The 26,017-nt window shown below is 50.9% G+C and overlaps 1 protein-coding gene and 1 non-coding gene across 2 annotated transcripts in view; one reads left to right on the forward strand and one right to left on the reverse strand.

Moving 5' to 3' along the window:
- OLFML2A (olfactomedin like 2A) overlaps positions 1–6,878 on the forward strand; it is a 28,108-nt gene extending 21,230 nt beyond the window's left edge. The window contains exons 7-8 of the mRNA XM_060608699.3: positions 889–1,074; positions 2,470–6,878. Coding sequence (XP_060464682.1) covers positions 889–1,074; positions 2,470–3,074 — 791 coding nt within the window. The 3' untranslated portion in view covers positions 3,075–6,878. The remainder of the gene's footprint in view (positions 1–888; positions 1,075–2,469) is intronic.
- Positions 6,879–14,681: 7,803 nt separating this feature from the next.
- Positions 14,682–14,787, reverse strand: LOC132676200 (U6 spliceosomal RNA). The gene has a single exon (XR_009608980.2). It is a non-coding gene; the product is annotated as a U6 spliceosomal RNA (small nuclear RNA).
- Between the last annotated feature and the right edge of the window lie 11,230 nt (positions 14,788–26,017).

The following is a 26,017-nucleotide window of genomic DNA, read 5'->3' on the forward strand; positions in this document are numbered from 1 at the left end:
TGGAAAGCCTAAAATGTTACCTATCTGATCCTTTATAGAAAGTTTGATGGACATTTACAGTGAAACAGGTAGTATTTTCAACAAATCCTTCTTAACATATCACCTAGGATCCCATCATCAAATCCAGCAATGATTTTCATATCTTAATTTTTTTTTATGTAGCTTTTTTGTAGCTTTGGCTTGTGTCTTTCGGTAGAAGTGTTTCCTATTAAATCATCGAGCCCATCTTTCTGGAGGGCCTCTTGGCTACCTGTGATAACAAGGTATTGTTAAACCCATTGCCTACTTTGGCCTGAGTGCATTCCACTTCCAGGAATCTTTCCTGAAGGGTCCATCGGCAATGTGGACAACAGCTGCAGCTTAACAGGTTCCCTCCCAGCCTATTTCCAACATCAGAAAACTGGAAATAATCTGAAGGTCTCACACCAAGGGGACTGGGGCACAGCTGTCTGGTGGCCTGGTAGAACCTTGAAATCACATCATTAAAAAGCCATTTAATGATGTGAGAAATCGCCCAGTGGAGGGAAAAAACAGGATACATAAAACTGAATCTTCAGAAGAACCACGGTTTCTTACCGTATGTCTGCATGACTGGACATGCAAAGTTAAAAAAGAAACAGAAGGAAATACAACATGTTTAAAATTTTCTTTGGATAATGACATTTTGAATCATTTTTATTTTCCTCATTCTCCTTTACTGAATGTTCTGTGTTTTCTCTGTTGATCAGACATTGCTTTGATCAGGAGGAAAGGGGGAAAAGGGCTGCGAACAAAAAGATCAGGAGGGATTTAAGTATGGCCCAGATAACGCTCCCTGGGCTGCTGCTCCAGCTCGGCTCGGGGCCTGTGGGTGTGAGTATCAGACGCTGTACCCCTCACTCCCCATAGGCAGAGAGATAAGCTGTGAGGGCACCCTCCGGGCTGTGGACCCCCCCGTGAGGCACCACAGCTACGGGCGCCATGAGGGAGCCTGGATGAAGGACCCCGCCGCGAAAGATGACAGGATCTATGTCACCAACTACTACTACGGGAACAGCCTGGCAGAGTTCCGCAACCTGGAAAACTTCAAGCAAGGTTGGGGAGCCCGGAGATGGGAAGTGGGGCAGGGTGTGGGCGGCCTGAGGAGGGCCTCCTATGGAGACTGAGCCCTCTTTTGCCTGTGGTTTCCTGTGGTCCAGACTTCCCCAGCCTGGCCCAGCTCCAAATGATCGGCCACCCCAAGGAGGGGCATCTGAGGGCACCCCCTATGTGCTGGCACCGAGCCAGGAGCTGGAACACAGCAACAAACAAGAGGGATGTGGTCCTGCCCTCCTAAGTGTACCTTACTGTCAAGAGGAACAATACTTAGAGTTTCCTCTTCTTGAGCACTTATTATGTGCTAATCATCCTGTGTGCGTCAGCTCATGGTATCTTCAAAATTCTGTGAGGTGGGGGTTGTCACTCTGTTTTGCAGGTGAGCCGAGCTTAGAAGAGTTGCAAGTCTGGGCAGGGAAAGGCAGAATTTGGGTTATCAGATCTGGTGCGTGATGGGGGAGGAGACACTTAGACAGGACCCACCCTCCAGAAATGCACGGCCTGATGTGAGAGGCAAACACTTAAAAGAAATAATTTCAGTGTAGTGTTTGTGGGAGAGCTCAAGGGTCAGTGGAGATCAGACTTCCCAGAGGAGGAGGCGATGCTGAGCTGAGCCCTGGAGGCAGAGCAGGGATGGCCATGCAAAAGCAAAAGGGCCAGGTATTCCACGCAGCAAAGGCCCTGTGTGGGCCAAGTCCTGGCGATGAGAGGCAGGGTGGCATAGAGGAGAGGTGGGGGAAGCAGAATGAGAGAGTAGGCTGAGGCGGCCCTCGTGAGCCACATCAAAGTTTGGGTTTATCCTGATAGCTGTGGAGTCACAGAGTATGGCCTGGAACAGCCAAAGTCCTTCCTCTGCCAGGTCAAAATTGGCCTGATCCCTGCCTCAAGTAGCTCACAGGCCGGTGTGGCGGAAGCCAATGAAAAGTGCCGAGGCAAGGATTATGGTAGGTCAGAGGAGAGGCCCTCACTCAATCCCGGGGTCTTCGTGGGAGGCTTCCTGGAGGAGGTAACGTTGGCTAAGGGCTCTGAAAGACAAGGAGGAGACCTTCCTCAGGCAGACAGGATGGGGAATGGAAGTCCAGACGAAAAGAACAGCATGGGCAAAGACGCTGAGACAAAGCATAGAGGCTGTCTAAATCCTGGCTGCCCCATTCCATAACTGTGCGACCTTGAACCCTCTGCCCCTGTTTCCTCCTTGGCAAATGGGGGTGATAACAGTACCTCCTCGGTGGGCGCGGTGGGGTAGGATGGTTGGCCCAGTTCCAGGCCCATAGCACACTCAGTGTCCCTTGCTTGCAGGGCCACTCAAGAGCCCTGGGTGGCCTCGCCAGTCCTGGGGTGAGCGGGGAGGCTGTCTGGGAGGCTCAGGTGTGACCCTCAGCCCTCCACACACAGGCCGCTGGAGTAACATGTACAAGCTGCCCTACAACTGGATCGGCACGGGCCACGTGGTGTACCAGGGCGCCTTCTACTACAACCGCGCCTTCACCAAGAACATCATCAAGTACGACCTGAGGCAGCGCTTCGTGGCCTCCTGGGCGCTGCTGCCAGATGTGGTGTACGAGGACACCACGCCCTGGAAGTGGCGCGGCCACTCGGACATCGACTTCGCCGTGGACGAGAGCGGCCTGTGGGTCATCTACCCCGCGGCGGATGACCGCGACGAGGCCCAGCCCGAGGTGATCGTGCTGAGCCGCCTGGACCCCGGCGACCTCTCCATGCACCGCGAGACCACGTGGAAGACGCGGCTGCGGCGGAACTCCTACGGGAACTGCTTCCTGGTGTGCGGCATCCTGTACGCCGTGGACACGTACGACCAGCAGGAGGGCCAGGTGGCCTACGCCTTCGACACGCACACGGGCACCGACGCGCGCCCGCAGCTGCCCTTCCTCAACAAGCATGCCTACACCACCCAGATCGACTATAACCCCAAGGAGCGGGTGCTGTATGCCTGGGACAATGGCCACCAGCTCACCTACACCCTCCACTTCGTGGTCTGAGCATGGACCTGTGCTCACAGGAGAGGAGGGGCAGTGGGCACGGGGGCTCCCCACAGCAACTCCTGCAAGGGGCTCCATCAGCAAATATTTTGGGGGGGCCAGGTCCCGGGGCAGGTGCTGGGCATGTGGCACAGCCAGGTCAAAGCTCCCTTGGCCCCAGTGGGTTAGTAATCCCTTCCACTCACAGAGCACCCTGCCAAGATCTTCGTGTGCACTCAATCCCACTCAGTCCTCCCACTGGCACCCTTGGAGGTAGAGATGATTCAGCCCATTTAACAGATGAGGACACTGAGGCTCAGAGAGACCGTTCCCTTGCCTAAATAGCCTCACTTTGGATCAGGCAGGCCATGCTTTACAGATGAGGAGACCTGACCACACTCCCCTACACCTCCAGGCCTCTCCCTACTCCTATAGTTTCTCTTGCTCTCTCAACTCTGTCTCCCTTCCTGAGGCCGCTCTAAACCAGAGGCCTCTGGGACCCATGCACTAGTGTTGGTTGGAGGCTCCGCTCTGTGTACCACCCCAGGCGCCCGTTCTGGCCGAACTGTTGGTGGCCCTGGGCTTCAGGCCCCTTGGCCAGTGTTCCTGCTCCTTGCCTCTAGCCACCCCCTCCCCCGCCCCTGCCACCCCTCCTCACCGTTCTGTCCAACCACATTCCAAACCTCCATGGTCACCCAGCCACTGAGCAGAAACCACACCCCGAGGAAAAATACCAGCCCCTGTTCCAAGCTCCCCCTCCCTCTGTACTCATTTTTATTTTCTCTTATTCCGCCTCAGTGCCGTCATCTGTTTCCGCAGCAGCAGCTGAGAAGGCTGCAGGCAGCTGTCTGCCAGCCCCGACTCTACCAGGGTGGGCAGCTGGGCCAGGCCCTGAGGTTCCCTCTCCACCCAGAACGGCTGGCTTTGGCCACACACCACAGGCCATGGGACCTCTCCTCGGCCCTTCCCAGAGCCTTTGGGCCTGCGGTCCGTGTTGTCGTTTCTCTCTGGACCTTTGAACCCACAACCTGTATGCACTCAGGGATACCTCCAGGACTGCCATGAGCAAGACCCTAGACCCGAGGCTGGGGTGGTGCCGGGATGAAACAGATTCCCTCTTCCTTGTCACTCCTGACCTGATCATTTAGTGGAATGGCCCAGCAGCAGGGGTGGGGGTGGTAGGGGGAGGGACACTGGGGGGGGGGGGGCGGGGAGGCTGAGATCGGAGCATTTGGGTCCAGGGGAGGAACCAGACCTTATGGCTGCAGGCAAGTGCTAGAGGGTAAAAGCTGGGAGGGAAGGAGAAGGGGCTCTGTGGACCAGGCTCTTCCTGGCTTCAGAATTATTGGTGCACAGGTGGGCCATCTCTCCTGGAGCTGCTGGTGGCTTCCCTGAGCCTCAGACCCAGACAGCCCACGGGACAAGACCTTCAAGCCTGCCCCTCATCTGCCGTGAGCTAGGAAGAAGTTCACCAGTCCCACTCCCTGTTTCACCAAAGGAGAAATATGCCCAGAGAGGTTTAGAGAGTGGCTCGGGACCACACTGGGGAACAGGACACAGCTGATCTCCCAGAAGGGCTTTGTCTATACCCTTTATTCTCCCGGTTTGGAGGCAGCTCTGCCTGGGAAGGCCATAGACTATCGGGCACCCAATCCATCCCAACACCTTTAGAGAGTATTTACTGCTGATCCCTGCACCACCCCCGACCCTGCTCCCCTCATTCTGTTCCCATGCCAGCTCCTGAATATCTGTATATTTGAACGCCCAGGCGCCATGTTAGAAAATTCAGCTGCATACCCAAGAGTGTAAGGAAATGCATTTTGTGCAGAAGACATTTCTGTCAGGCATTGTCAGGTGATGTTTCGTTTAAGCTCTAACTCACCCCTAAAATAAAGGGGAATGATGATAGCCAGCCAAGCAAGGCCTGACTCATAGTGGTGGACACATCCAGCCTCCCCCACCCAATCGACGGCAGGCTGCACTCAACAGTCTCTTCAGGGGGCTGCGTTTCCCTTGGCCCTGGGTGTGGGTTTTACAAGACTGTGTCTTTCATGATATCACAGCCTAACCATGCGAAAAGTGTTCAGACTCCTCTTGCTCATTAGTCTGAGAAAAAGGAAAGTTACAGAGGACTGGTTTGGGAAAGTTAAAAGACAAGCAAGATTGTTTTCCGGGGGAGATGATGCTGGCTGCAGCCTCCAAACATTCACTAAGTCCCTTCTGTGTTCAGGCCTTTGTGTGGGGGTTAGGTGATGATAGAGTTATTTTCCTCGCTTCACAGATAGTCGAACTAGAACCCAGACGAGTCACTTGTCATGTAAGCAGTTAAGTGAAAGGCCGGCTCTCAAATTCAGGTCATCTAACCATCACCACTGACTGAGCATCAAGTGTGCCCGGCATGCCATGTGCACATTCTTTCACCTTCCCCACAGGGCAAGGTATATACTCAGAATGTGCCCATTTTACGGACGAGGAAAACTGAGGTGAAGGGACTCACCCTAGGTCACACAGCAGCTTAGTCTGTGGCAGATCGGGGTTTCAGGGCTGGTCAGTACATGCTGTTGGCCAAATGCATGACACTCTAGGGGTAGCTCCAGAAGTGATGGCTTTTACTCTGTGCGACCAGGCCACAAACTGCATCCACACTGGAGACCCAAGAAGGAGGATGGGGTCAGCTTGTAAAGAACCTTGAACGCCAAGCCAAGAACCCTCTCCAATCACATTTGGAACAGAGTCATATATAAATTAACAGAGAAAGGAAAATTCTGAGACAAGTGGAATTTGTTCTGTTGCTGATGGGAGGCAGGGACAGGTTTTTGTTGTGGGCTTTATTACATTTGGCAACAGTACTTCAAATAAGAGAGGACCTGGACTGGGAAGGGTCAGTGTTTCTTACTGACCTTGGCTGTGAAGGCAAAGGAAGCTGTCTCCGGTGTTCTGAGCCCATGAAGGGGCTTTGGCTGCTGCCTTTGACTCCCCCCTAGAGATTTCTGGGCCTTGACATTTAATCTGCTGTGTCTACGGAGGAGAGAAGGGGGCCTCTGCCTCACAGGGCAGCCCTAAAAGTGAAGCTGGGGTTTTCCTGGGAATGATTTGAGTGTTCCCGAAAGCCCATGTGTTCCAAAGCATTTTCTCCCTGACACCATTGGAGGCCACTCTGGTGACAGGAACACACAGCACCAGATAGGGTTATCAGGGAGCCTGGGTAGGAGTGAGGGAGCCCTGGGTTGGGATCTGGCTCTACCCCTTATATGCTGCATGCTTGGCCAGGGTAGGGACTGACAGAGGGGACAGATGTCAACTCCCTTTTGTGGCTGAAAACTTTCAGCTTAGTGAGGACTAAGGGCGGCTGAGGACCCAAGCAGCACCCTCCTAGAGCTAGAAGGCACCTTGACACGCATTATTCCCGACGCAACTAGGAACCCCCAAGGTTGGCACTACTTTTCCCCGTTACAGGTGATGAACCTCAAGTTCAGAAACGTTAAGCAACCTGCTCAGGGTCGTGAGTCTGTCAAGTAGTAGAGTCAAGATTTGCACCAGGTCTGTTTTGTACCAAGGCCCCAAACTGTTAGGAATCTTGTAACGAGTCGTGTTTTCTTTTTTGCTTTGGCCGCTGGGAACCTCAAAGTCAAATTTGAGATTACTTTTAACAATTGTACTGAGTCAACTACTTGACTCTGACTTCAGTCTAGCTTTCTGCTTTAATCTTTACCCCGATCTGTTTATTTTTTACTTTATTGTATTTTATGTATTTTTGTAAGCTGCCACAATACCTTTTGTACAACAAGGTGGCATATAACTAAATAAATAAATACATGATCAAAAGCTGCGTTTGAAAGTCTTAACTAAATGCTATGGTCTGCTTCCTAATTGTAACACAGACATTTAATAACAAAAAGAAATGCTTTCCTGGGGAAAAGAGCATTCTGAAACTGGGAAGGTGGGCCTGAAGCATCTTAGTTCCATGTTTTCCAAACTTGAGTCACTCGTGTACAGACTTTAGTGACTTTCACCATCCCCCCTTGACCATCTTCAGAATGGTTTACTATTTCCCTTTCAGATGATTTCATTCTTTTTCCTAAAATAATTTTATTTCAAAGGGAAGTTTAATAAGCTGTTAGGAAAAAAAAAAAAATAATAATTTTTTAAAGGAGGAATATTATAATAGTAAAAAGAAAGTCAGTGACCCATCATGCAAGGTGGCTGGGATGGGACACTGACAATGAACAGCACTATTGTCTTCTGGTAGATGTTGTGCCTGTGAGCCCCAGTCCAGTCGCTCTTTGTGTAAAAAGCAAGATTAGGAAATGTCAGGGGGCATAAAGGGCAAACCAACAGCAAGTGAACATTGACCTTGATGTAATCAGAGGGATGGGACGGGAGGGAATAGATTCTCCCATCTGATTCAAAGGCACTTCACCTGGTGACTTAGATACCTCCAAGGAGCTGTCAAACCACTGATGGTGACTTGGATTTAGACCAACTTCCCCCAAACACACACACGCAGACACACAGACACACACACACATATTCAGCTAGGCCTTCCCTCCCTAGCCTCCGCAGAGCTGGGCACTGTCCCTGTGGCCCCTGGCAATAACAAGGATCCCACTCCCCACAGGACAGCCAGCCAGAAGCACGGTGCCACTCCCACCACAGCGGGGGCTGATGGGTCATGTCCCTCTCACCCTGTAGACGCCGCTGCAGGCCGAACATGGCAGGGCTTTGGGTAATCTGGATGGTGGCCTTTCCCAGCCCCAGCCCTGCCTGTTCCCCCCACTGTCCCCAACTTCTCCGGCCCCTGTGTCAGCTGTTCCCTCTGCCTGCTACACTGGCACCTGCTCCTGGGCATTCAGGTCTCAGCTGAAATGTCACCTTCCCAGGGAAGCCATCCCTCAAGGCTGGGTCTGAAGTTGGCCCCAATCACATGCTCTCTTGTCTCTTCACTAGTTGGCATTTCTATTAGTTTACTTGCTGAGGGTCTGTCTCCCCTCACTGGGATCAGAGCTCCATGGACGCAGAACCTGTTCCCGCCATGTCACCGGCACTCAGGAGACCCCCCAACAAATGGCCGCAAATCACAGATCACAGTGATCTGTGTCAGAACCTTGGGCAAGTTCATACAGAGTCTGCTCAACAAGGATCCAGATATGTGGCCACTGGAGAGGTCGTGCATCTTTCATTTATTTGTGCAGCATAAGTCAGGTTCCACACAGAAATCTCTGGAATGCAATCTCGGATCATTAAGGTTGGAAAGCAGACAGGATATTCCCAGGGACTCCCTCCATCCTGCAGTCGGACGAAAATGAGAAAACCCATCTTCTAAACTCTCTGCTCTGCTCCACAGCCAGGCACTCAGGCAGCCAAGAAAGCCATAGCGCTGTGGTGCTGCGTGTGACAGGCAGTCGGCTCTGGGCCCCAATTCAGGGTTCAAGGCAGCTGGGTGGCCAACAGAGGCCAGAGGCTGTAGAGTTCAGTGGGCTGGGGGGGGGGGGGGCGCGCAGAACTGACTGATTTCTGACCCTCCTGGGCATGGTCGACGGCAGCTCCTGCCAGAGGGAGCAGTGGCAAGCTTAGTGTGATTTTGTCAGCCCTAATCACGATGCCCAGCACACGGTGGGCACTCGGGAAGTGGCAGCTCCTGTTGCCCTTGTGACCAGTCAAAGCCCTGCTCAGAGGGTCTGCCAGCTCTCCACGCCATGCCCCGTGGGCTATCCAGCATGACTGACACCTGTGTGCTGGCCTCAGGGGCACCCAGCTGAGCAAGTCTTATCTCTGCCCTTGAGAGCTTGCTGGGAGGTGGGGGAGCCAGAGGCAACAACCCCCACGCGAGTGCGCCTGGTGCTCCAACCCCGAGCAGCCCAGAGGGGCTCCGCGTGCTTTCCTAAGGAGCGTGGGCTCCTCCTGGAGCCATGGAGGGACCAATGCCTCCCAACCCGCCTCCACGTCAAAGCAGAGCCTCCCCTGGTCACTCTAATGATGTCCTTGGAGGGGACCTCTCTCTGCCCTTTCCACTTTCTCCCTGGCTGCAAGCTCTTAAAATCTCCCCCTGGCTGGCGTGGAAAGGAAGAAATAATAAAAATAGCTAACCACCCACAGGAGCTAAACATCCGAGTGTGTGCTCCGTGCTGGGGGTGGTGCTCAGTCTATACGGCACTATCTCCTTCAGTCTTTCCAGGGACCCCACAAAGTCAGTACTACGGCTGTTCGTATTTCACAAATGAGGAAACTGAGCCGCCAACTGCCACCTCACGTGTTCAAGGTCACACAGCTGGTGGTGGCCGGGCTTGTGGTGCTACCCTCTCAAAATAGGCACCAGCCTCAGCTCACTTCAGAACCACCAGGGAGTTTTAAAGGGGCCCATGCCCAGGTACCCCCACACGATATACCATAGTATCTGGGGTCGAGGACTGAGATTCAGTGTGTTTTAAAAGTTCCACAGGAGGGGTGCCTGGGTGGCTCAGTGGGTTAAGCGTCCCACTCTTGATTTCGACTCAGGTCATAATCTCTCGGTTCCTGGGTTCGAGCCCCGCGTCAGGCTCTGTGCTGGCAGCATGGAGCCTGCTTGGGATTCTTTCTCTCTCTGCCCCTCCCCTGCTCGCTCTCTCTCTCTCTCTCTCTCTCTCTCTCTCAAAATAAACGAATAAAAATTTTAAAAAATAAAATAAAAGCTCCGCAGGAGACACGAGGCCCTCACCCTCCTGCCACTCACAAAAGAGCCCCCTGAGCGCAATGGGGTGGATCTGTCAGATGCCAGGTTGCACCCAAGTTAGCACCCTCTGCCCTGGCTGCCCTAGAAGAGGGAACGGAGAGAGCAGGCCTCAGCCGGGCGCATCGGCCATTTCTCCCCTCTGGGGCGGCTGCAGCTGGGGGGTGGGGTTCCAGGGCACAGAGCACAAAGGCTCCCTCTGCCCCCAGGCGGTGCCCAGACGCTGCCCCGCCTACCCAGCCCAGTCTGAACTCTGCCCACGTCTGGGACCAGCCCCTTGACCCCCCACATTCCAGCAGGGACCCCATGAGGGAGGGACAGACAGGGCTTTCAGGATGCATGCCTGCCAGGGGGGGATGAATTATTACCCAGAATTATCTGCCATGAGTACGGGGTGGCATTTCACGTGCCAAAGGTTGGCTGGCCCCGCCCTGGCCCTGGCTGCTTGGCTCCAGGGCCCTCATTCCGACTGTGCAAGGACAGAAACCTTATTCTCTTCCACAGCAAGAGGCCTCCGCCCCTCACCATCTGTGCTGCACCCCCTCAGCGATCCCCCTCCACCCCTACCCAGGGGCCAGAACCTTCCTTCTCCATGGCTCAGCGCAGAGTGGATTAGATGAGGCTGACTCAAAAGTCAAGTTTCCCAGGTCTTTTTAAGCCAAGGATTTTTTGAGAGGGAAAGTCACTGTTGCCAAGATGTCAGCCCCAACCTGTTCTGGCTTTTCTGCTTGAGGCCCTGACAGATGCAAGCAGCTGCTGCAGCCGAGACAAGCTTACGTGGAAGGAGCCAGGGATTTTGGAACGAGACGGCTCTGTTCGAGTCCCGGCTCTGCCACCTACCACCTGTGGAACTTGAGCCCTCTACTTGAAGTTTCTTAACCTCAGTTTCCTCATCTGTAAAATGGGGATGACAACCTTGACCTTCCAGGAATGTTGTGAGGTTGAAATAAGATCACGGATGTGGAAAAGCTCTAAGTGGGGACACAGAGGGCATACAGCAAGGCGAGGCACAATTCCGGTAAGGGGCCTCAAAGACTGACTTAGGGCATCACTTTGGTCGTACTTCCTGAGCCTCAGGTTGGGGCAGACCCAAAGTAGCAACTAACTGTAAGCATATTCTCAAAACTGAGGACTTCTCCTTGCCTTATATAACAGAGCCCAGAGGGCAAATTTCTTTCATCCAGTGTGCCTTCTCAGATTGATTGGTAATGGCTGTCTATGGGAGCAGCCCACCTAGGCTGTGTAAGGGAGAACACCGAGTGATTAGCAATGTCTGCCATGAGAATGAAAAGTTAGGGTGGTGTTATGTATGCTACATCTTACCATTCCTCTTACAGAGCAAGGTCTCAAAATACTTCTCGCTCTAGTTTTTGCCCAGATTTGTGTGGCGGCCTCCACACTGATCTTTCTGCTTCTCGTCTTTTCCCACTCTCTGATCTTCAACTTCAGCTGCTAGAGTGAATCTCCTAAGATGAAAATCTATCACTGCTCCGTGGCTCTTCCTATTGCTCTGAAGATCAAACCACACTCCAGGGTTGACATTCAAGGCCTCCACGGGCCTCCCCAGTCTCTTCCATGGCCACTCATTTCCAAACACACCCACCTTCAGCTTCATCACTCTGAGCATCTTTAAGAGCCGAAGCACGAGGATTCAAGGCAGTTTGGAAAGTCAAATTGAAAAACAAAACCAAATCAAGATCAGAGGAGCAGCCCAGAGACCTCTCAGCCTTTGCCACCAGTGAGTTTAACAAACCAGAGGGGACTGGTAAACTTCCAATGACCCCTGCAGCGCAGTTTACCAAGGCTGTCATCCTGCTCCCCCCTGACCGCGCTGATGGGATTAGTCATGAGTGGCCCCTGCTCTCTCTCCTGATTGCCCATTCCAAGACAATTCCCTCATCAACAAGACACAGGATGGAGGCTTTCAGGCACTGCTGTGTCCAAAGTTTTCTTGTCCAGGGTCTGGACACGCATAAGAGTCCCTGCCCTCCCCCCCCCCACCCGCCGCCAGACGCCCATGGGGTTCCTCTCCATACCTTCTCAGTCTTAATTCTTGCTATTCCCCTAAAGGCAATCAGATAATTCAATCTTTCAATTTCACAACCTTTACCCTGAGCACCTGCTCTGGCCAGGCTCAGAGATGAGCACTGGGGACTCAGAGATTGCACAGTAATTGCACAATCCAGAGAACGCCCAGTCATTCAGTGGATATTGTTAATTAACCTGACCGGAAGGGTTGATACTTTGGAAGTGCAACCTGTGTTGCATGGCTGGGGAATGAGGACCTCATAAACAAATCACAGTTAGCTTTTGAGACTGGGGTGTTTACTGAAATCATTAAACAAGGGTTTAGGCTTGCTGAAGAGGCAACCACACGAATAAGTGTCTTGAGGGAAAATGCCTTCTTTAAAGAAAAGAATCCAAACAGGCTTTTTCTTTCTTTTTTTCTCTTCAAATTTTTACTTTGAAATAATGTCAAAGTTCTAAGTTACAAGACTAGCACAAAGGATTTGCACACACTCTTGCCCTAGGTTCGCTGGTTGTTCACATTCGTGACTATTACTTTATGATTCTCTCTCTCTAGGTATATCTTTCTTCTGACCCATTGAGGGTAAGTTGCAGATATGATGCCCCTTTCCTCCTAAATACTTTAGTGTGTATTTCCTGACAACATAGGCATGCACATAACCACAGTGCAATTAGCAAAATCAGGACATTTAGCCTTGACATAACATGATATCTAATCTACAGGTCTTATGCAAATTTGGCTAACCTTCCCAATGAGGCGATTTCAGGGCAATTTCTTTTCTGGTTCATGATCCAATCCAGAATAATAGATCACATCTAATCATCACGTCTCTTTGGTCTCCTCCAACCTGGGAACAGTCCCTCAGCCTTTTTGCCTTTCATGACTTTGCCATTTTTGAGGAGTACAGGTCATTTATTCTATGGAATATTCCTCACTTTTCATTTGTTGGATATTTCTTCATGATTAGATCAGGCTATGCATTTGGGGCAGGGATATCACAGAAATGATAATTGTCTTTCTCAGTGCATCCTATTAAGAAGCACTTGCCGGGGTGCCTGGCTGGCTCAGTTAGTAAAGCATGTGACTCTTGATCTCCGGGTTGTGAGTTCGAGCCCAATGTCAGGTGTGGAGATTACTTAAAAAAATAACATCTTAAAAAAAAAAAAAAAAAAGCAAAGAAAAGAAAAAGGAGCACTTGATGTCAAGTCGCCCCATTACTGGTGATAGTTATTTTGGTCACTTGGTTAAAGCATGTGGCTCTCAGTTATATCTCCTATACAATTACTATTTTCTCTTCATAGTTCATAAATAATTTCTAGGGGAGTACTTTAAGACTATATAGATATTTGGGGCACCTGGGTGACTCAGTTGGTTGAGTGACTGACTTCGGCTCATGTCACGATCTCGCGATTCGTGCATTCGAGTCCTGCATCGGGCTCTGTGCTGACAGCTCAGAGCCTAGAGCCTGCTTCAGATTCTGTGTATGTGTCTCTCTCTGCTCCTCCCCCGCTCACACTCTGTGTGTCTCTCTCTAAAATGAATAAACATAAAAAGAAAATTTAAAGACTATACAGATATCTTACTTCTCATCAAGTTTCATCCTTGTTTCAATCTTGATGATTCCTATCTATATCAATTATTACTCTGATGACTGCAAAATTGTGACTTAAAATTGCTAGTGTTATTAGCGTTCTACCGTAAAGAAGAGCTTTTAGTACGTGTGCATATATTATATGGATGACGGACCCACGAACTCGGATCTTATTCGATGAGTTATAATTCATTACTATCATTATTTACTTGATAACCTAACTGTTCCAGATTTGGCCAGGAAGATCTCATGCAAGCTGGCTGCTATGGCCTTTTGCTGTGTCTCTCCTATTCATCGAGTACTTGCTTACTTTCGAGGCCAAAAAGATGCTCCAGGCTCATCTTATACTCCTGCTGGCCTAGCCCAGAAACCAGCCACTTTGGTGGCTCAGTCAGTTAAGCATCCAATTTCTGCTCAGGTCATGATCTTGCAATTTGTGAGTTCGAGCCCCGCATCAGGCTCTGTGCTGACAGCGAGGAGCCTGCTTTGGATCCTCTGCCTCCCTCTCTCTGCCCCTCTCCTGCTCGTGCTCTTACTCTCTCTCTCTCTCAAAAATAAATAAATATTAAAAAAAATTAAAAAAAAAAAAAAAGAAATCAGCCATTTCTCCATGGAGCCCTGGTTCCTCCAGTAGAGGATGGTATTCAGAAGCAAGGAGCTGGGCACTAGGTGCACTCATGTTTCTAGGTCCTCTCAGTGGACAGGACTAGGAAGTAGATGCATACCGAAATACAAATCCAAGAGTTCATGCTGCACCTCCAGTCCTTCCTGGCCTTCCCCAGGCCATACTTGTGTCCCTTCCATATCAGTGAGAAACCTGGCTCTCAATAGCCTCAGTGTATTTCATCTGTCACTCAACCCTCCAATACACACGGATTAGAATTGCTAATCCATGCCACTATGAAAAACAAGCCTATTAGGTAGAGTTTTCAATATTTATTTGCAATTTTGTGATTTTTTTTTTAAGTAAACTCCATGCCCAGTGTGGGACTTGAACTCACAACCCTGAGATGAAGAGTCGCATGCTCTAGGGGCGCCTGGGTGGCTCAGTCCGTTAAGTGCCCGACTTCAGCTCAGGTCATGATCTCGCGGTCTATGAGTTCGAGCCCCCCGTCGGGCTCTGTGCTGCTGACTCAGAGCCTGGAGCCTGCTTCCGATTCTGTGTCTCCCTCTCTCTCTGCCCCTCCCCTGCTCGTGCTCTGTCTCTCTCTCTCTCTCTGTCTCTCTATCTCAAAAAATAAACAAACATTAAAAAAAAAAAAGAGTTGTATGCTCTATGAACTGAGCCTGCCGGGCACCCCTTAATCTTTTTTTTTCTCCACGAATTTGTGTGTCACCCTTGCTCAGGGGCCGTGCTGATCTTCTCTGTGTCGTCCAATTTTAGTATACGTGCTCTTGAAACAAGCACACAACTCTTTATATCTTCAGACTGAGAGTATAGATTGAAGTTCTATATTCAACTTACCCAGGGGCCTCCTGGGCGGCTTAGTCGGTTGAGCATCCGACTCTTGGTTTTGGCTCAGGTCATGACCTGAAGGTCATGGGATAGAGCCTGGCGTCAGGCGCCATGGAGCCTGCTTCAGATTCTCTCTCCCTCTCCCCCGCTCACACACTCTGTCTCTATCTCTCTCTCAAAAAAAAGTTTTTTTTCACTCGGGTTAGTTCTCCCCCAGCCCCTGCCCCCTTCAGTGTGGTTTGTTATTCATTTGAAATACAATGCAATCATTTATAAATATAGAGCTGTTTCATTAGAGATTATTTCTTTCCATGGCTTGTTTTAGTTCCCTTATAAATAACACATTAAAAAAAGTAACACATAACTAAACTTTCTTCTTCTGCTTTTTCACTTGTCTTCTTGCTGTTTTTGCTTTAATAAAGGAAATTAACCCATTTACAGGTATAGTGAAAGGCTAATATGTCTGGTCTTTTCCCCTGCCATTTTGTTTGTGTCTTTTATTTGTTTACCTCTTTCATACGAATGGGAGAGAGTTTAGCAGCCCTGTCTCTCTGCCTGCGCCCAGCATCTGGTCTGGCACATGGTAATGCTCAGCAAACAGTTGTGGAATGCAGACTGAGAGCTCAGCAAGTGGCTTTCCCTTGTACCTCGACAGACAGACATGGAGTCTTGACCTTATTCGGATGAACAGGAGTTGCCATCAAGCTGAAAACCTATGTGGAAAGTCTTAGCAAAGGGCCTGAGTGTCGTAATCACTGAATAAATCATACCTGCTGTTTTTGAACGTTGACTAAGAACCCAGCATGGAGCTATATTATCTTATTTGATCCTCACAATAATCCTATTTTACAGATGAGGATACCTGGGGTTTAGAGAAGTAATTTGTCTTCACAACTAGGAAGCAGTAGGGTTGGGATCTGAATCCAGATCTGACTTCAAAATCCACACTTTACCCACAACATGTTCCTGCATCTGAGATATTCAGAGACAAACACAGACACAGGTAATCCCAGGAACTCCGAAGTTCTTGCTCACAAGGTCAAAGTTTCCTTAGCTGGACCCAACTGTCAGCCAGTTCCCTGGAAACCCATGGCCAGAATGGAGGCTAATCAATCCCATGTAGTCAGGCCCATGAAGGAATAAGGAAAGGTTCCACTGATGGCTTAGAAATGTACCAGCATACAATGATCCCCCCATCAAAATTAACCCGGATTTGAAAGACTTGGCCAAAGTACGGGGAAACGAACATTCTTGTGCTCTGCTGGTGGGAGTGTAAATAGTCACAGCCAACACTGATGAGAGCTTCTGGGCCAGGCCCTTTACACCGGGGTTTCTCAACCTCAGCACTGTTGACATTTGGAACTGGATCCTTCTTTGTTGTTGGAGGGGAGCTGCCCTGTGCATTGTCGAATATTTAACAGCCTCTCTGGTCTTTTCTCATCAGATGTTAGTGCCACCACACCGCAGTTATGACAACCACAAATGTCTCCAGACATCACCAAATGTCTGCTGAAGGGGTAAAGTCACCCCCAGTCGGAAACCACTGCTTACATGTATAAGACTAATGTAACTCTCACAACAATCCTAAGAAGTTGGTACTTTTGTTATCCCCATTCTACAGATAAGGAAACTAGGCACAGATAGGTTAAGGTCCTACCTTTAAGGAGAAGCAGAAAAGGGATTAAAACCCAGGCAGTCAGAGTCCAGAAGCACAATGCTTCATTGCAGCAGACAGCCTTTCTGACCTAATCTTTCCCTAGAACAATTTGGGAAAATATAAAAAGAAGTAAACATGTATGCCATTTGGGCCACAGTCCCATGTCTAGAACTTTATGGAAATGTGCACACAGGATGCTCATCTCATCGTTTACACTCATGAAAAGCTGGAAGGGCAGTAAAGGCCCATCCAGAGGGGATCAGTCTTCCCTCTGGGCCTGAGTGCTTAAGCACCGAGCTCAAACCAAAATCATTTTTTTAACCTCTTAAATTATTCTACAGACATTAAAAAAAAGGTTATACAGGGGTACTTGTGTGGCTCAGTTGGTTAAGCGTCCTACTTCGGCTCAGGTCATGATCTCATGTGGTTTGTGAGTTCGAGCCCCACTTCGGGCTTTCTGCTGTCAGTGCAGAGCCTGCTTGGGATCCTCTGCCTCCCTCTCTCTGCCCTGTCTCTCTCTCAAAAATAAACAAAGAACTTTAACAAAAAGGGTTATACAGTACTGACAGAAAAAGTTCCTCAGTATTTTGCTGAATACAAACAGAAGGATTAGAAAACCACATGCATCGTATGGTTCCATTTCTAGAAAATTTGTATGTACATACAGCAAGGGGGGAAAGTGCTATTTGTAGGTAGAGGTGATTACAATACTTTGTGCACTTGTTGAGAACGTTACCTGATGGGATGAGCGGTAAAGGAGGGCCAGTCACAAAAGGCCACACAGTGTGTGGTTCCATTTATGTGAAATATCGGAATGGGCAGATCCATACAGGCAGAAAGATTAGCAATTGCCAGGGGCTGGGGGAGTGGGGACTGGGAGTCACTGCCAATGAGTATGAGGATTTTTTATGGGGTGACGAATATATGCTGGAATAAAATAGTGCTGACGGCTACATAACCTTGTGAATATACTAAAATTCGCTGAATTGTACACTTTTAAAGGATGGATTTTATAGTATCTGACTAATGTTTCAGTAAAGCAAATTCTGACAGAAACGCAAGGAGTAACTGACCCATCCAAACAATGATTAGGAAGCCATCGACACAATAGAGAGTCTGGCCAGTCCCCCAGTCCCTGTGGGACTCTGGGAGGGCCATTTCCCACAGTGAATGGGAAGAGGAGGTCAAGTTAGTTGACTATCAGAGTACCTGGACAACACGGGGACAGCCAGAGCTGACACATGGCTTCCACGCACACAGATGGGTACTCACTTCTGCCATACCTCGTGGGACTCTCCCATTGCTCTGTGTTCGGGCCTCAAGAGCCTTTTGGATTAGAAGTTATTCCCTTTAATGTGCTTTAGTGGAGCCAAAGGACAGTTTGGGGGATGACGGTCATGATCTTCACCAGCCCCCACTCCAGCCCACAATCCAGGTAAAAACAATGTGCGATCACCGCAGGACAAACCCTCAGCCCCCACCTCCAACTGGACTGACTTCTTCCATGTTTTCCTTGCATAACACGAAGTCCCAGGTAAGGCAGCACAGAATAGTTTATCCAAAGGCTTGAGGGTATCATTGAGGACTCAGGTTCTTGCTTTTTTTTTTTTTTTTTGGCTCAGCCGCCCTTACATGTTGGTCTCATCCTCAGGGCTGCAGGATGGCTGCAGCAGTTCTGGATATCACATCTTCACCATCGGTGCCCAGAGGCAGAAAAGAGTTTGGCCGGACCTTCCCAGAAGTCCTCCTGCAGACTGTTTTTCCCCTTCTCAGAGTCAGAACTGGGCCACGTGCCCTCCCCTGTCCCCAACCACTGGCAAAGGGATGAGGACCACCATGACTCACTTAGACTTGTCAGGATTTACGTGGTAGCAAGTTAATGGCTGGAGGGGTTGACACCAGAATAACATCTGGTCTCTGCAGCAACGGCAGAAGGGGAGCTGACCGCCAGCCATGGTGGTCACATTGGAATTCCTCCTCGAGCAGTTTGCCCTCTACCTGATGTGCTCTTTCCCAATCTCTCCGGGTTAACATCTCCTCTACGCTTACAGCAACCTGTCACCTCCTCCAGAAAGCCCTCCCTGTCCTCACTGAACCAGTACCTTCTTCACAGCCCTGGCCACTGGTGCAACTAAATAATTACATACGTCATTCTTTGATGAAAGTCTGTCCCATGGAGGCAGATCTACCCTTTACCCCCAGGACCCGGTCAAAGCCTGCAGAGAGTAGATACTCAGTAAACAGCTATTGGTTAGACAAATGCGTTGTTATGTTTCAAGAGGCAGATGTGAAGTCTGGAAGATGCTATCAAGGGCTTTCTCTGGGTGGTGAGATTTTTTTATTAAAATATAACACACGGCAGAGTGCTCACATCTTAGGCGTAGCTCGCAGCTCGATGACTATATGAATGTGTAAGCAGCTGGGAGGTATGACACGAGTCATTTTATTTTCCTCTCTGTGCTTTCCTGGGAGGTTTCCAACCTTTTCAATCTTACAAGGGACTGAGTCATTTTTACGAAAACAAAGCCTTTATTATTATTATTATTATTTTAAACAAAGAAAATGTCATTTTCAACTATTTGGGGATGTAGAAGGAACCCATGGGGCACTGAGAATTTCTTCCTTCCCTTGTTTTATTTTCCCTTCCTTCCCAATCCCCCAGCGGGAAAACCCTCCTGGAGTTTTAGATGACCTCCGCCTGCCTCCAGGGGGTAGGTGTGAGCTGCTACAAAGGCACAAAGGCTGTGCCAGGCTCAGGATTAAAATGAGGCAAAAAGGTAAATTTGCATGAGAAAAATGGCATAGGTGTTTGTGTTTTACTTTTCTTTTTCTCCAAAAGCAGGAATCTGGGGGGTCTGAAACACTTGGCTCTTTTAATAAAGAACTGGAATTTGCTCTTAAAGTTACACCCATGTTAATAATTTGTATGTGATGTCTGGTGTCTGCCTCCTTGCCTGGCCCATCCTAAGTGTGGGGGGAACAGAGAGATGGATCAGATCTGGTGCCTGTCCCCAGGGAGACTGTCACAACAATCACTTCAAAGTGTGGCTGGAGCTTTAATGAATGATCACTGAATGGGCAGGACATATAGCAGAGGCTATCATCCCAGGGAACGGGCATTTGAAATGGGTTTTGAAGAACATATAGAAGTTTGTCAGCAAGAGAAGGGATGGAAAGGCATTTCAGGCAGAGAGAACGGCCAAACCAAAGCACTGAGTGCAGTGGTCAAGGGTATGCATGCAAACGCCTGGGTTCCCCATCTCTTAGCTGTGTGATCTTGAGCAAGCTTTTCACTCTCTTTGTGCCTCAGTTTCTTCTTCTATTAAATAGAACTAATGACAGGACCTATCCCATAGAGTTGATGAGGACTAACTCAGACAAACCACCGAAGGACCTTCCTCCTGTGCAGGGAAGACTTTGGTAACATCGCTAGCTCCTGGTTTTGGTGCGATGGGTCTTAGGCCTGGGTGTGGCAACTTTGCTCTGAGGCTGGGGAAGCTGGTGGGGCCTGCGCAAGTTTTCAACCAGAGAATGACATGATCAGATCAGGGTGCCTGCAGGGGGAGGTTGGGCTGGCGGCGTGAGTAGAGAGGGTCAACACAGTGGTCAGAGAACAATGGTCATGCGGGACCTGGCAGGCGCTGTGTGCACAGGGAAGGTGGAGCACGCAAGACAGAGTCTCTTAGGGGCTGAATTTCTGTCCCCTCAAAGTTCATATGCTGAAGTCCTAATCCCCAGTGCCTCAGAAAGTGACTGCATTTGGAGACAGGGCCTTTAAAGAGGCAACTAAGGTAAAATGAGGTCATTAGAATGGACCTTAGTCCAGTTTGACGGGTGTCCCCATAAGAAGAGATTAGGACAAGATATGCTCACAGGCAGGAGCACATGAGGGCCAGGGAGACGGTGGCTGTCTACAAGCTGAGGAGAGACGCCTCGGAAGGAATCAACCGAACAACACCCTTCTCTCCAACTCCCAGTCGCCAGAACTGTAAGAAAACAGATTTCTGCAGTTCAAGCCACCCAGTCTGTGTGGTACTTTGTTATGACTGCTCGACCAGACCAATACAGAGTCCAACGGCGCAGTGGAGGGATTCGGGTGTTGACTAGATGCGGGAGCTAAGGGACAGAGGAGACAGCCTGTGGATTCCGGCTGACACAAGAGGTAGAAGGAGGTGCTGTCACTGAGATGGGGCAGGGGAGAGGGCAAAAAGGGTGAATTGTGTTTCATGCTTGTGAGAGACAGCCACGAAATGAAATATGCCGGGGAAGGAAATGCGGGCCGGGGCCTCGCGCATCTTGGGCTCTGGGTATCCTGGCCCCAGGCCTGCCATGGCTCTAACAGCTCTACCAGATGCTCTGGGCTTGCCAGGTCCACACAGTGGTGACAGACGCTGTCACACTCAGCCCTAGCGCAGCCTGGGTGGGGTGCTGCCAGCTGGGCCTTGCCTCAGCATGCAGAAGGGGAAGGAAGGGCGGGCCAGCTGAGGCACAGGCCTCAGAGATAGGGCCAAGGGCGCCCATCCTTCCGGGAAAACAGTCTGGTCACCAGGATACAACTCGTATGTCGTATGTCACCTTGGATATGTCACCTTGCAGCTGGCCCAGCCCAAGTCACAGTTGGCTTGGGCACATTGGGCTTTCACTCCTGGTGATACTAAGAGTGACTGCTACCCAGGTGTTACATGTCTCCCAGGCTCAGAGAGGCGAAGGGCCTTGTCTAGAGGGTCACATGGTTCTGTCACACCCTGGAGTCCATGCTCTTAAGAGGCTCTGACATTCCAGGTTTCCCTCAAAGTGGACTTGGGCGATCCACATCAGCCTTTGACAGTAACTTCTAGAGAGCATGGCAATTATGTAAAGAGAGGTCATCTCTTAACATGTATTTCTGGGTTTTATGGTTAAGAAATGTGTTTTGTTTTTGTTTTGTTTTGAAGGAGGTTTCAAGGCTCATCTGCTAAAAATATTTAAAGTAAGAATTTGGAAGCCTTTAGAGGCAGGAAACTGTAATTACTGCAAAGCACTCAGTTGGCACAGATGCCTGCCAATTCCTGGGCCATCTGGGGAGCCCAGGCCCTGCCCCAGAGCAGCCCTTAGGGATCCCCCCCCCACCCCCTCAGGGGTCCTGGCCAAAGCCACTTCCGTGGACCAGGCCCGAGCTCAGCCCGCCTGGAAGCTGGCCTGCTTCCCAGCTTGCGGTTTGTACTGGGAGCTGTCCCACGGTCTAAGGCCTGGCTTTGGCTAATTGCTTGCCTCCCAGGGGAGGCTGGGGGAGAACTGGGGCTTGTAGGCAGCGAGTCCTGAGTTCCAATCTCCCTGCTACCTCCTAGAGGTCCACAAGACCTGACTGTGGGCTATGGAGCCAGACTCTGGATTAGAACCCAGATTTGCCCACTTCCCAGACTTGGGCAACTCATTGTTTCCTCTCCTCACACAGGGGAGTAGAATAGTAATGACCTCACAGGCTTATGGAGAACATTCAGTGACCCAGTATGTATAAAAGTGCTTGGAACAGTGTCTGACACAAAGTGCCCAGTAAATGTGGGGATACTACTGTTACTGTGCCTTTGAGCAGTGTCTCCTTCAGCTACCCGAGCCTCAGTTTCCCCACTGGAAAATGGGAATGATACCTGCCCCTCCCTCAGAACACTAATAAGACGATCAGATGACAAGATGTAAGTTAAACGTTTAGCACGGTACCTGGCAACTAGTGAATGTTCAACAAATTACTAGCAATTATTTTTATTCTCCCAAAGCCCTTCTGGGAAGTGCACACTCTGGAAAAGCTGCCCAAGAAGATTAAAGGATTCAATTAGTGAGAAGAGAGGCAAAGCCATGCCGTTGAACAATTTCTAGCAGCCCTGAGGTGCTATAAGCCCCTTGGCAAGTGGAACACGGTGGGCACAGGGATGTGGGACGTGAAGAGGCTGGAAAGCAACGTGTCCTGATGCAGAGGCTGGCAGCTGGCAGCAGGGAATTCTGGGAGCGGAAGCGGGGGTGGGGGTTGAGTGGGGGAGGATGTCAGCTGTGGGGCTGGGGGACTGGGCTGGGGGAGGGCAGAATGCTGAGGCCAAGGGTGGGGTGGGGTGGGGCAGCCTGGAATCTAAGCCTATGGGTGGGACAAGGAGCAGGATTCCAAACTGGCTGGGAGCTCAGGCGAGTCCCTGCCCCTGTGAGCAGCACTTTCCTCATCTGTTAAGTGGGGCCAAGGATGCATTCCATGACTCAAAGAACGTATGTGCCCCCAGGCCAGGTGCATGGTAGGTGCTCCATAACAGGGCTGTTAATACAACCTGGAAGCCTAGACCCGTGTGGAGGAGAAGCTGGTGGCAGATACTCCTGGCTACGGGTGGGCCTGGTGATGCCAGTGGGCACTGGGGAGGGACTCGGTGGGTGAGGCTGCCTTTCCAGGTGCTTTCTGGACCCCCACCCCCAGGCTCTGCAAACTACTTCTTCCTGAGACTTGCCATGGGCCCTTTGTCCATCCAGCTAGCATCAGGATTATCACAGGCTCCTCCTCAGGATCCAGACTCCAGGTCTGCAGTGCTGGGAGTTCTGCCAGTATTAAAATCTGCCAGTATTAAAGCATATTCCTTTCCTAGCACTGGAACCGTGATCTCCAGCTGCAGGAACCCTGATGTGAGCTGATAAAATGCCTATGTAAAAAGACGTAGGTATTGTGACATAGCATTGGACTTCTACTGACCTTCTGATGGTAGATCGGAAGGAGAATCATCAGCTTCCAGACTGCAGTTTGATCACCGGGAAAGCAAAACCTCAGATAAGGGATCTACGGTATAACACAAATCTAGGACCCTGCAGCCCACATTTGCAGAAGGCACAGCCATTCCAAGGACAATGCAGCGTTTGCAACAAGTGACCACATACTGGGAAATAAAGCAAGGGGGTGAAATCATTCTGAGTGTGGTGTGACCACATGCATTCAATCTGGAAATAAAGAGACCCACTTGGGGCCTGGGGGAGGGCAACCGCCTAGGCACCCCATCAGTCTTGGTTGTGGGAACAATGGGATGTGTGGCCATCTTGCCTCATTGTTGCTGAGTTGTTTTTCAAAGCCAGCATTTTTTGAGCATCTCCTGTGTGCCAGGTCTGTGCGCTCTCTTGTGACTTCCCTCCAGAATGTGGTAGGCCCCGTTATCATCTCCACTCCATAGAGGACAAAGTTGGGGGTTAGAGAGCTCAAGCGACTTGCCCCAAATCACCCAAGTATGAAGCAGCCCAGGGCTGTAAGATTCCATGATTTTAATTACCTCTGAGGCTGGTAGAATTAATAACCCCATTTTTCAGATGACTAAACAGAGGCATATGGCACAAGGCCAATAAGGGATAGATTTAAACTGGGGATTTGAGCACAGGTCTAGAGTGTCAAGACTTTACAGAGTGGGAAACTGAGGCTGAGGGCTGCTGGGACTTGAATGGGAACACACAGATGGGGGTGGCAGGAGGCTGAGATTCAGGCCTGAGCTTCTAGAAAGGGAAACAAGTCTGAGAGGAAATGACCACAAATGCCTCCCACCCCCCCACCCCCCCAGACAGGAAGGGAAGGACAATGCCCCAGACAGACTGAAGGAGAGGGCTTCTCACCCCCCAGGCCCCAGACACAGGGGCCCCAAGGCTGACAGGCGTCCATTATCGTGAGGTCTCAGGGTTGGGGCAGCTGAGCAAACAGCAGTCCCCTGGCAACGACACAAAATGGCCATTGAGGAAGATCGGGGCCTGGGGGAGGGGTGGGGCTGCTGTGACCAGCTCCCAAGTGGAGGAGGGAGGGGCTGCCTGCAGGGCATCCCAGTCACCAGCCCTCTCAACTGGAGGACAAGGAAGCTAAGACACTGGCCTGGGATCACACAGCTGGTCAGTTCCACTGCTTCACTCTGGAGGGGGGTGGAGGGCTGGGTGGTTGCCCCGTGAGGGTCGGTGCACTCGCTGTTCCAGGCACGAAGAGACGAGCCCAGGAGGCCACAAGCTGCCTATAGTCAACACTAGAGCCCTAGCTCCAGGTGACTCAGAGCAGCCCCAGCCCAAGGAGCTCAAGGTCACACAGTGAATGGGGGCCGCTGGTCTTTCCTTGCCCTGCTGGCTCCTGCTTGCTGGCAGGGGCTCTGTTTCCCACCCTACCCCTGTCTCCCATCCCCCATCTCCCAGCTGTCTCCCCGGAAGGCAGCACAAGGCCGGTCAGATTGCCACAGGGCACGTGGGTGCCAGGTGTGGCTGAGACAGCTGGGAGGGCAGGTGGGCAGAGAGGGCTGTAGCCGGACTGGACACCACAGCAGCTGCTCCAGGCTGCCCAAGGGGCCCGATGCTCTGTGGCCGACCAGCCTCTGGGGTGGCATCCTGACTCTGCCACTGAGGCTGGTTGGTGATACTGGTTTTGAGTCTCTTCCTCTGCCAGGCCCTCGGTGTCCCCGACTGCAGACGTATTTGCCTGGTGTGAAAATGTAATGTGGTTCGCAGAGCATGGCGCCTGCTAGCGCTGTGATGGTTGGGTTGTGACCATTATCATTGCCTCCTGATGGCCTGAGGAAAAAAGATCGGGGGGCCAGAGGACCTCTGCACAAAGGCCTGGTGGGTCACTTGACTCCTGGAGTTCAGTTCTCCCTCTCCCGCAGTCAGCCTGGTTCCCAAAGCCCAATTTGGGCCATTCCCTTGTCCCTACTGAATACCCTTCCCAGTTCCCCATTGCTCACCCACAGCTTATGGCAGCATGGTCCATAAATGTGAGATGAGAGTCATTCTGCTGGAGCAGCACCAGAGGCCCAGAATTCCACCCTTGGGTCTCTTCTTCCCACCCTTTTATTTGCCCCATCAAGGAATTCCAGGGTTCCTTCTTGCACCCTCTGGGTTCCATCTAGTTTGAGAGCCACCTTCCAGGGGAAGGGAGCCAAGCCCCTCACTCTGGCACTCAAGGCCTCCCTTTCTGGAGCCTCTTTCTCAGCTTCCTATTCTTGTTTCCCACAGATGTCCCCCCAGGTGGCCCACACCCTATTCCTGCCTTTCAGATCTTCTCCCCGTTTTGCATCTGACAGATACCTCCTTAACTCCAGAAGCCTAGAACCCATAGTCTCCTCCCAGATGACCTCTCTGACTGTCCCAAAGGGACCCAGCCCCCTCCCTGAGCTCTCTCAGGTCCTGAGCTCAAGTGGCAGACTCACGGGGATTGAGGGGCAGGATTTGGCAAGAGCAGGAGAAAAGGATCTAACTCAGAGGAAGGCGATGTGGGTGGAGGACAGAAACAAAGAAAGAATGAAAAAGGGGGGGAAGGAAGAGAAGAGGCTGGTGTGGGGTCTGGCAGTGTGCCCATCGCCTCCCCCTTATTTCCCACTTTGCCCTGAAGCCAAGCCCATCGCCCCCAGCTCCAGTGGGATTCCAGAAGCCCCATTCAGGGCCCAAGGTGGATTAGCAGCCCAGGGACAAGGGGACTAACAGGGGATGAGCCACTACCCATCCTGGGGCTCTCGTCCCTCGGTCCACTGAGTCAAGTGTCAGGCCAGGGCTGGTCCAGGTCCCACC

Source organism: Panthera onca, chromosome D4, assembly GCF_046562875.1.
Source record: "Panthera onca isolate mPanOnc1 chromosome D4, mPanOnc1 haplotype 2, whole genome shotgun sequence".
Taxonomy (NCBI): Eukaryota; Metazoa; Chordata; class Mammalia; order Carnivora; family Felidae; genus Panthera; species Panthera onca.